This window comes from Mugil cephalus, chromosome 3 (assembly GCF_022458985.1).
Source record: "Mugil cephalus isolate CIBA_MC_2020 chromosome 3, CIBA_Mcephalus_1.1, whole genome shotgun sequence".
NCBI lineage: Eukaryota > Metazoa > Chordata > Actinopteri > Mugiliformes > Mugilidae > Mugil > Mugil cephalus.
Window position 1 is genome coordinate 25,058,336 of NC_061772.1, and position 11,528 is coordinate 25,069,863.

Here is an 11,528-nt window from a genome sequence, read left to right on the forward strand (position 1 = left end):
AGCATAAATTATCTTACAAATACTCAATAAACCATTACATCCTTAGTTTCAATTCACTTTCTATTCATTTTTTTAAGTGTATATTTTTTTTTTTATAACCAAATGGATTAAAGTAATCTCTCAGCAGTGGATATTTTACATCTTGCTTAGTCTCCCGTGTCATTATGAGCTCAGTTGGTAATCATACGCTTTCAGGAAAAACAAGGTATGCAGCTGCTTGTGACAGGACGGGTGTGTGTGGAAAGCGCAGGTGTGCGTCAGTGTGCTTTGATAGCACGCATGAAAAAGGAATCTGGGAGCTCAAGTAGATTTCCCTTTGGCCCACCGCGTCTCATTGGTTAGCACGAGGGACTGATTTGCATGTGGTGGGAGTGTCCTGAGCCAGCGCTCTGGGATGAATGACTTGTTCAAGTCAGATAGAAATAAGGCATTGCACTTAGCAGAGGTCTGCACAGCTCAACGCTGAAAATGCCTGGGTTACTTAAGCTGCCACTCTTCCTGCTATAAGTGGAAAGTGTTGGAATAGGACATAAACATGTTCAAGAGCAGACACCTCAGCCTTAGCAAAAGAGGAAGAATATGGGTAAGTTTGACAGAATTTGCTTTGTAGTGCATTTTATGACATAGTTAATGCCGTGTTATTAAGGCATAAACATGATTAGGCCCCTCTTTGTCTTTACTGTACTGTTTTCTTTTCCTGATATCCTGTTTAAACCTGTGAAAATGAGCTCTTAAAATATTTAATTTCATGCACTAGTTTCGGTACTTTCTGAAATATAATCAGAATTGATCTGAAGAGCTCAGTAACAGATAAAAAAAACAAAAAAACATCATATTTCAAATTGTACTATTCCACCACTCTTGTATTAAACTGTTTTTATGTTTACAGGGATTGTGCATCCTCCTGCTTTACACCGCCCCCCTTTCCTGTTTTGCGAATTTCAGTCAAGCAAAAGAGCTCATCTATAAGATAAAGGAGGGATTACCAAGGGGGACCTTCATAGGAGCCATTGGAGTAGACTTAAATTTGGATTTCACTGTTGAGCCCCCCTTTTTATTCAATCTCCCGCAAAAGAAGGTCAGCAAGCAGTACGTGAACCTAAATAATACCACCGGAGAGCTTTACACATCTGCCACAGAGATTGACAGGGAGACCCTCTGCGCTGATAACCTGCCCGGACAGGGATGTGTCCTCTCTCTGGACGTGTTTGTGTTGCCTCAGCAGTACTTCCAGCTCGTCAAGGTTAAGATCTTAATTGAGGATGTGAACGACAACAGGCCCAAGTTCCCCACGGATGAGATCTGTATGTCTGTCCCGGAAAACACACCAATCAATGCTCGTTATGCTGTGGAGCAGTCTGCGGTTGATCCAGACCTGGGCCCTCACGGAGTGCAGACCTACTGGCTGGTTAATGACTTTGGCGTGTTCACGCTGGACGTCGAGGAGAACGAGGGAGGTGAGCTGACGCCCTTCCTCATCGTGACAGATTCTCTGGACAGAGAGACCCAGGCTGAATACGTTACAGATATTATTGCGGAGGACGGAGGGACCCCTCCTCTGCTCGGCGCGGCCACTTTAAAAATCGTCATCACAGATGTGAACGACAACTGCCCGCAATTCAGAGAGTCACAAATTAATGTCACTCTGCATGGGAATACCACCAAAGGTGCTCATTTGGCACGTCTGCATGCTTTTGACCCTGACCTTGGTGCTAATGCTCAGATCAGCTATGCTTACAGTGAACGTGTGCCAAGGGACACCAGGAGCCTGTTCCATTTGGACAAAATCACAGGGGTGATCAAGCTAGCGGGGAAAATAGACACTGGCACGGCCGCATTTTACAAACTCACTGTGCTGGCCAACGGACCTGGTTGTATCCCCGCCGTTGCCACTGTTACCGTCCACATCATCAAGGTCGTTACTGGGCCACCTGCTGTCATACCCCGCTACATAGCATCGGAAAAGGATGGGGTGGTGTCGATAAAGGAGTCTGAGCCAGCTTTTTCTCCAATCGCTTTTTTTACTGTCAAAAACGTCGACATGAACCAAAGGGTGGACTGTCACTTGGAAGGGTCTGGTCCCTTCAGGCTTGGCCCCTACCAGCTGTTCAAAAACGAATACCTGCTGGAGACGACGGAGCCCCTGGACTTTGAAAAGACGCGGGAGTACGAGCTCATCGTGGTTGCCACGAATGCAAGGGGACTCGTCATCAAGACCTTTCTCAAGGTGCAGATTTTGGATGAGAACGATAACGCGCCCGTGTTCCAGCAGTCACTGGTGGAAATAACAGTTGAGGAAAACAATCCGCCAAACACCTTCCTAACCCAGCTCCAAGCCTCAGACCAGGACAGCGGGAGCCGAGGGGAAGTCGCCTTCCTTCTCGGAGGCGACGCCCCCGGGATCTTCGTCGTGGACCGTGTCACGGGCGTCCTGACCGTGTCTGCGTCGCTGGATCGCGAGGAGAAGGAGACGTACCGGTTCATAGTGAGAGCGGTGGACCAGGGGACGCCCAGGAGGGAGTCCATAGCGACGGTGGTGGTGACCGTGCAGGACCGCAATGACAACAGCCCGCGCTTCATCAATAAGGACTTCACTTTCTTTGTCCCTGAGAACTTCCCAGGTTACGGTGAGATTGGCGTCCTGTCTGTGACAGACGCCGATTCTGGGGAAAACGGCTGGGTGGCGCTCTCGATCCTCAATGGCAGCGACATCTTTATGATAGACACAGGGAAGGGGGCGCTGAGGGCCAAGACGCCGCTGGACCGCGAGCAGCAAGGGACGTACCAGCTGTGGATCGAGGCCGTCGACGGTGGGGAGCCCGCGCTCTCTTCGGTGACCATGGTCACTGTGCTGTTGTTGGATGTAAACGACAACCCGCCGATTGTCCTCTTCCCCCAGTCTAATCAGTCGTACATGCTAGTGCTACCCAACACTGTCCCGGGGACGTCGATCACAGAGGTGTACGCTGTGGATAAAGATACGGGCATGAATGCCGTTATCGCCTATAGTATAATTAAAAGGAAAGGTGGTGAGCCGGGGTCATTTGCCATTGATCCAGAAACAGGAAATATCACATTAAAGAGGGAGCTAAGCAACCGGGGCCTCTACAGCCTTCTGGTGAAGGTCAGTGATCACGGTCAGCCCGAGCCGCTTTACTCAACAGTCATGGTTAACTTCTTTGTCAACGAGACCGTGAGTAACGAGAGCTACATTCAAAGCCTGCTAACCAGAGAGGCTGACATAGAAGTAGAGGAGAAGCCCTGGTACGTCGGCCAGATGACAGAAGGCCCTGAGAGGTACGAGCTGTTCCCCTGTCGGCCCGTCCTCATCGCTCTGTCAGTGACCTGTCTGGGGCTGTTCTCCCTGGTCGTCACGCTGACATCTTACATTTGCTGTAAGAGGCTTAAAAAGAACAGGAAGAAAAGGTCGGAAGTGGAAATACCTTTAAAAATGAAAAACGACTCCATACAGGTTGCGAACAGAAAGCTCAGGCAGATATCAAACATCTGACATTCGGCTGTCCGCACGTCCAAAAAACAACCACTGTTTACACGACTGTTTACAAAACTCACTGTGAGACGTTAATAGATCTTACATGGAGCTCCTCCTCGTGCTTTTGTCATAATGACTGCTATTGCTGCAACGTTCTTGTATCGTCATAGGACCTATAAGAGTTTCTGCGACCGTGAAGGGCACACAGACTCACGCTCTAGTCTCCAGCGACACGTCGTCCGAACACGACGCGTCAGCTGGCGTCGACATAACAACAGCATCATTACAAAGCCATAAGTGCAACTCAACGATGGTTACTGAAGTCCTATGTAAATACTGTAAAAAAAAAAAAAGAAAGATAAGAGGTTTTACAACTTTATATGAAACGTTTTCATCATAAAATGCTCCTTGGATCTATAATGGTTTAGAAAAAATCCTTTTACACCACCTGATGCAAATGATATGAAGGTTATGGAAATCTAAATATATTTATTTTTTTAAATCAGATGTCGAGCTATATTCATAACGCATAAAATATTTCTAGACTGACTGATACAGAAAAGGCTGATAACACTATGCACAAAAAGACCAAAAAGACGACTGTTTTTTTTCTGAGCTTTCATTCGTGTCTGTCTGTCTGTCTGCTTTAGCTCATCTTTAATGGACTGATGATGTGCTTACAGCATGTACGGTAGAATGATAAGTGGCTGAGGTTGGAAGATCCAGAAAGAAAAAAAAAAAAAGAAAGAAAACAAGTTGGTGGACTATTTTATGTCAAAATCCTGTCTGAGAGCCATCTGAGTAACTAACAGAAGTTACCGGTTATATGTATAAAACCTTTAAAAACAAACAAACAAACAAAAAAACGCCATTTCAACACAGCAAAGAGTCTTTATCTTCATCACGCTGAGCAACTTGTGTCCAAACTTCTCTGTCATGCAAACTGCTTCATCCTTTATAGAATCGTGCGATTTCTCAATGTGTCTGTGAAAACATGCAAGTGTTTGTGAAAGAAACTCAAAGTAACTATTAAAGAATCTTTATTTTTATAATACACAGGATTTGATTTTGCATTGATGTCACTTTAGATCCCTGGGCATTTTCAAATGTGTACACATGGGCACCCTTTGACGTGTTTCAACTTAACCACTCGTAAAAGGTTGTTGAATCTCATTCCGATCTGTTTCTGATCTTCTCATTGTGGTGACGTTTTCCGCATACTGATCCAAATCAAGAAGGCCTGCCTGCCTGCGACTGAAGCGCTGCAGGTGAGTAAGCAAGCACGCCTCAGATCTTGCAGGAGTGAATAATTAAGTCAGCTGTTAATCAGGTTAAGACTGCACCCGCTTCAAATTTAAATTGGCTGCGCAGGTTAACTGCAGCCTTGCGTGTGATGCACGTGGCGGTAAGCAGTTAAAGATCCAAAGCCTGCGCTGCTGTTGTCATCACCTGAGAGGGTCAGAGTTGGTTGAAGTAACACCTGGAGTCGCGCTTAGAAGCAAAAACACTGCTCTGCGGCTGCTCTTGTTTGGAAGGTTTGAGGATTAAATCAACATCTTCTCACCTTCCTTGAGCAATATTGGCAAAAACTGTTTCCAGCTTGTACCACTTCCAGGTTTGTGAATTATCGACCGGGAAAATGTGAAAAGTGGTTCTGACACTTTCTTTTCCAAAAGACGACCTGATAAGGCGTTCTTGTTTTCCAGAGCTGCTGTTCCTCCCCTGCTGTGAATTGTTTGTCTGAATGCAGACAGAAAGACGCTGGAGCTCTTTGTTTTCCTGTTAGCTATGCACACTCCCAAGTGAGGAACTCTCCGTTGTATCACATGTCTTTAAAAAACCAGTTCGGGTTTGGTCCTTACATAATGGCAAACACGCAATCAAGCCTCTGCTGAGAATGTTTTCACACATGTGGCTTCTCAAGTTATCATCAGCTTTTTAGGGTGGAGGCGCGTCGTGTAAGCACATCGGGAGCTGGAAACAGCTCAGTGTAATCCTCAGTAATCATCTCCGGCCAAACTGTGCATTAAAGAAGCAGGCTAAAAGATGATATACATGCATATATGCACAAACGTACGTCTTTCAAGATAGATGATAATACATCTGTGGTAATAATAACAAAAGGCCCGGGATAAAAGGCGTGCATTTCATCTGCTTTTGTGTGCTGGAACAAGTGTAACTGGCTTGTGCTATTCATTCACGATCCAAAACAAATCCACCATATGAAAAGGCCAAGAGGCCACATGAGTGTGTTTCTGTGTGTGTGCAGGAAAAGGAAGAGTGGAATGAAGAAACAAGTTCATCATGTGCCCTGGTGTTACATCTTTCAGTCATTTAAGTTTGACTATGATCTTATTTAAAGACTGCTTTAAAGACTGTTTTCCAGAAAACTTGTTGTAACAAAAACAAACAAAAAAAAAGTTGAGCGAGAGAAAGTGTAAAATTGTGCAGGAACAATCTTTAAATTCTGACACGAGAAAACATTTTCGTATGATTAATTGCAGTAATACCAAGGGAGGTCTCATTTCACGGCTTCTCATTTCTCTTTCTCCCACTTTGACTCTTCCAATTAGTCATTTTTCCCTGATAAAATATGCTCACGTGTGCAATAGCAAACAACGGTTCTCGTTCTTAAATGATAAGTTTTGATCTTGGTGTCACACATTTTTCTGAATGCGCTTCTTGTCCCAGTTTACGTGCAATGGAGAAAATCGAATAACTGACGGGAGAATGTCCTCCTCCTCCACACCAGGTGGCGATATGTGTGTTTTCAGAGGGTTAACACAGCCCCGTTTCCGGTTGACCTATATTACATCATATAATAAACAACCAGAGTCATTCCTGTGGCAGTCCGGCATTTCAAACAACAACAAGATGGATAACAGTACAGCTTTTTAATCTTGTACATAATGTGCGTGCAATTTATGGTGGAGATAAGATGGTGCTATCCCTCAGGCTCATGTCCACACGGGTTTTCCAGTTGAAGTATACATGGCGGAGAAAATTGATTTTGAGAAAAATTGGATTATTTGGGTGTCTTAATTGGATAAGGAAGTGTGAGTAACATGTTTACATGCACTTAAGTTGTCTAGTTAAAGTCGGATTAAGGCAACAATTTCACGTACATGTAAACATACTGACTGTTACATTTCTAGATGGACAAAATAACAGGAATACATTCTGCCCTTGTGTTTTTTTTTGTTTTGTTTTAATCATTATTATTATCTTAGGGTACAGTATTGTGATCTACAGTAGCGCCACAAACTGCACCACATGCGTAAAAGAAGCATTTAAAAGTGAACATTTTCCAATTTGATAAAGAGAGTCTGCAGCCTCCACACAGCCCTGCGACGCAGAGCGTGAGCTATGATCCTGCAAACACGCTGAGGTGTGGGAGTCACATTTACCGTGGCAGCTGAATTTAAAAATACGACTCTAATGTCAAGTGGAGAAAAATGTGTGTCAAATCAAATGACTGTGTGCGACAAATCACACTGCCATCCAGCTTCTTTTAAAACCTGTAAACCTCATTGCTTAAAATCCAGGAGATCTTCAAAGTCACTTGTTAAAAAGTCTCCGTTTTGTGCCAACGCCTTAAGTAGACGTTGAGACATTTAGTAGCGAAAAAAGCATTAAGCTAATGGCAGACGAAAACTTGGTTAATCGCTAAAGTAGTCGAAATCTTAACCACATGTGGCGTTCACTGGCAGACCGTCCAAGTGCTGTAAAAATCCAGATTTGGCTGCAGTATACAAATCTGCTGCCTGCGTCAGCAGCCCCAGCAATTTGTCCTGCCGCCCTCAGTAAGTCAGCATCCTACCACCCCGCGGTATCAAGTAGCAGTCCGACCCACACGCTCCACAGTCCGACATGATCCTCCAAAGGACCTTCAGCCCTGGTAGTTTTTAACCTTCAGGAGGGTCATTTAGATATCCCCCGTCTCATCGCACAAATCCAGCTGGAAATGGGGTCACCCGCACGGAGACTCTCCTCTCCTCAGCTTTTCTACATGACTGATCACCTCCAGCTGTAATCCTGCTTGACAGTCAGTGCGGCATCTTCAGACCAGGGTAGAATGGACTTAAATCAGGTTCTTGAACTCTTTGTGACCCGGGGAATTAGTTTTCAGCGCTAATATGACACTAAGGAAGAATCGTCGGGCTAGGATCACACACCGGGGGGAATTAGTCAGCGTAAGCTGCTTTCTAATTTATAAATCTCTTAATTATTTGTCTTAATAAACAGAGAGGCAAGAAACAACCATTGCAACTCTTTGCCTGCCTCTGTCTCTTCACACACCCACACACCACCACCACACACCACCACCGCCGCCACCTCCCTCCCAGGAAAGTCTATCTGAAATTACATTAAATTCTTAATGGTGTAGACAGCTAGTAATTACCATCAGTCACAGCCCGATCCCATTTCCAGATTGGCTTTATTGTAATGTCCCTGCCTTGAAATCAAACAAATAAAGACACAATGAGAGGCCCAGGTTAGGTTACACAGGTCTGCTGAATAGAGGAGGTTACATTTCCCAAGTTATGACATCAAATACGACCCCTCCCCACCTCCACTACCTCCACCACCACCTCCACCCCCCACACACACATTGTTCAAACTTCAGTAACGCACCTCCATATTCTTCCTGCTGAAAATCACTGCCTTTGATCTGAAACATCTTTCATTTGCTGTGATGCAACAAAATATAATCCAGTCACACTCTTTTGATCCTGAGGTGGATTACGTTACTAATTTCCTTTTTCTTTTTTCCCCCCTATTTTACTCTCGCTTTCGTCGAGTCTCATCTCACCAAAATACACAGGGGCTTCCAGGGAATTAACTACAACAAGTTTTTTTTTTTTTTAACCCCGCACAACTGCTAACAATTTAATACCATCCTGTCCTGCCACCGTATTTATTCCTCTTCCTGGCCCTGAGGCTGCTCATTAGGACAGTGGCGTTACTGTTCCCCACGGCTCAAAAATGTTTCAAAAGGCTGTCATTAAAAGTCTTCAGAGAGTCTGTTCTGTCAGAGACAGTAAGCATGACCCACCCATCTACAATACAGCACTGTCCAAAGGATATTTTCTACAGTCTATAATGGAACAGTGGCACGATGTTACTAATGGCAATGGTAAAGTAGTCTAGTAATCAAGATGGGGTGATATCAAGTGTTCAATTAATGTTTTATAAGCCGAAAATATATGTAAAAAAAAAAATAAATCCAAAAAAGGACGCTATACAGTACAGGACACTGATCTTCTCTTGGACTTTTTATTCAGTTAAACTGACCTTTGTGTTTCATAGAACTTTTGCAGATGTATTTCTTGGAGCCAACCTGTTTAGGCTGGGCTCTTCAGCGTAAAACTTTTGTGCAACTTGAAACTGAACTGGAAAGCGAGATTTGCTTGCACAACATGATCATGGCCCCGGCTTTTTGACTTGTCATAATAAGGAAGCAGCTGTATTAAGAAGGGCTACATTCCACTTTAGGGAGTTGCTACACTGTGGCATTCTTGTTGACTGCTGTGTATTAGGGGTGGCACGAGTTCAGATTTGTGATGGAAGTCTGTGATGACGTCGAGATATAAACACAGCAGAACCTAGTGAAATCTGTATTCTTGACCTGACTACACACGCTGAGAACAGACAGCTCATGCGCTACATACTGTGCATACCAGATATGTACAGGCTGTATAAAAACAGGCAGCACCTCAGCACCATCGATAGCATTTAATAGTACTCCACAGCGTGTTGTTAGATTGGATAGTGTAGTCTGGTAATTCTCTGAAGCCTCCTCCATGTACTGCAGCTAAAGGTCTAATAACTTTTACAAACTGTTGATTTACAGCCTCCTTCTATCTACCAGAGCATTTGCTGCGGTCGTTATTCCAGTGTTTATTGCAGTCATACTTTTGTTGTATTTCAGGACTGTACTATTTCTTTTTCCATTTCATTTCATTTATTTGGCAGATTTTAAAATATGATAAAGCAAAACAATAATAACAAACAAGGTAATTATTTAAAAAAAAAAAAAAAAATGCATGCCAGGGAAACCCCCAAAAACCTTCTGGGGGCTTTTAGAGGAGAGCCAAAAATAACAGTTAGACTTTAACTTAAGCAATCAAGACAGAAAACAGAAGCCAAAGACAAAAACAATACAAAAAAAAGAAAGAAAACAAAACAAAAAACGAAAGTAGAGACTTTTTCGAGTTTTTTTTAAAAAAAATTATTTCATTCGCGAAATACGATTGACTTTTTTCTAAGAAGTTCGACTTTCAAAAAAAAAAATCTACGGCCTCTCATGGGCGGCCCTAATACTCTTCCATACAAAAGCGATGAATTATTCACAAAGCAATTTATATATATATTACAGAATTTTTATATGACCTTGAAGAAAGTTTAACAAAGTGAGGAGGAAGTGAATTCCATATCCTGGGACGTCTGGATGGTAGACTAAATTGTGATGATGTGGTACGTGATTGTTGGGGGCGAAGCTTGAGAACTGTTCGGGTCAGATAATTATGGAATTGATTATTGGCTATAAAGAAATTATTAAAAAATGGGGGGAGTGTTTTATTTAATGAACCAAATACAAACTGAGCAATCTGGAGTTTGCTGATTTGATAACTATTAAGTATGTGAAGTTTGCAAAACAAGGGTAACAAATGACTTTTGAAGAATTTTGAAGATTTTCATCCTCCTGGAAAAGTTACACACGTCGGATATTTTATTTATGGCCAGAACTGGCCAGAACATGATCCCAAGTGAGATGATCAATTAATCCATTGAATGTGTGGCTGGTGGAAGGTTTAATTGATCCGTAGATTGATGGATTAGAATCAGTTTTCATAATCCCATTTACAGAGCTCATACAGAAAATTGGAAGATGATCTGATGTGTCCCTTACAAATGATCCCTGAGTTAATTTTTTTTCATTACATACATTACTGATATTGCCAATCAGTGCGGCTAAGGTTTCAGTCACTCTGGTTCGCTTGGAAATTACAGGACAATGTGAGAACATTATGTCCGAGAATGAATTAACGTGCTTCATTTTTGGGGGAAGTATTCACACGCTTGGTGAACAGCTGCTGGTTTGCTGCAACGACCCACTGGCCTCCTCACCAGAAATCACTCCTACATATGCACAGTGCGCCAAAATTAGCACTAACTGAAGCCACTTTCCACACTTTCCTTCAGGGCATGTACGCATTCTAACCAGCGGCAAATCCCTGATCAGCACCTATACAGACACTAACAAAAACAACACACTTAACTGTCTCCTTGCCTTTTAAGTGTTCCTCAGCCACAGCAAAAAAAAAAAAAAAAAAAAATTAATTATTCGTGTATTACACTGGAGAGTTCCTCGGCCTAATAAGCCCGGCTGCAATTTAAATCAATCAGCCGTTCCTCAGAGCAATGATTTTCAGTCACTCCAGCTGTTAACTTTTCCTCCAAAGTGATGCACTCCATGCCCGCTTGTGGATGCTTGTGTTTAATTGGAGCAGCGAGCAGATTTCTGAAAGAGAACAGACTAACAAGTAGAGAATTGTTAATGAAATAATAATCGTTAGCTGACAAGGCCAGCTGGATCACCGCTATCATTCCAGTTTTTACTCTGGATTCACTGAGTCTCCCACTCCTCTGTACTCCTTTCTCTGGACTGACAATATTTACCCACTGGCTCCCTCCAGGCAGATGTGGATCAATGCTGCACGGGCTCTTAAAGATATAACAGCAGCAGAACTGGAAAAGCAGAACAAAACAAATATTTGCAGACTCGCTGTAAATCCTTTTGTTAGCCTGGAGGAGGACCGGCTTTGGGCAGTACATTAAAAGTTATATGATCGTGTTCTTGATACCAAATGCTTAGTGATTGAGCTCTCAGGGATCATTAAGGTTTTTTATTCCATCCTCCTCTTATTCATTGTTTTCACTTTTCGGAACGCTATTGGTTTCATTTTGATCTTGCACCCACATTTCAGTTCTCTTGCTATTTGTTTGTTGTACACTTTTGCAGCCATACAAT

The 11,528-nt window shown here is 43.1% G+C and overlaps 1 protein-coding gene across 1 annotated transcript; it reads left to right on the forward strand.

The window, feature by feature from the left end:
• Nucleotides 1-298: 298 nt before the first annotated feature.
• On the forward strand, nt 299-4,547 carry LOC125005001 (protocadherin-20). Its single transcript, XM_047579892.1, has 2 exons — nt 299-583; nt 890-4,547. The coding sequence occupies exons 1-2, from the start codon at nt 536-538 to the stop codon at nt 3,509-3,511; spliced, it is 2,670 nt and encodes an 889-aa protein (XP_047435848.1). The 5' UTR covers nt 299-535; the 3' UTR covers nt 3,512-4,547.
• The last annotated feature ends 6,981 nt before the right edge of the window (nt 4,548-11,528 follow it).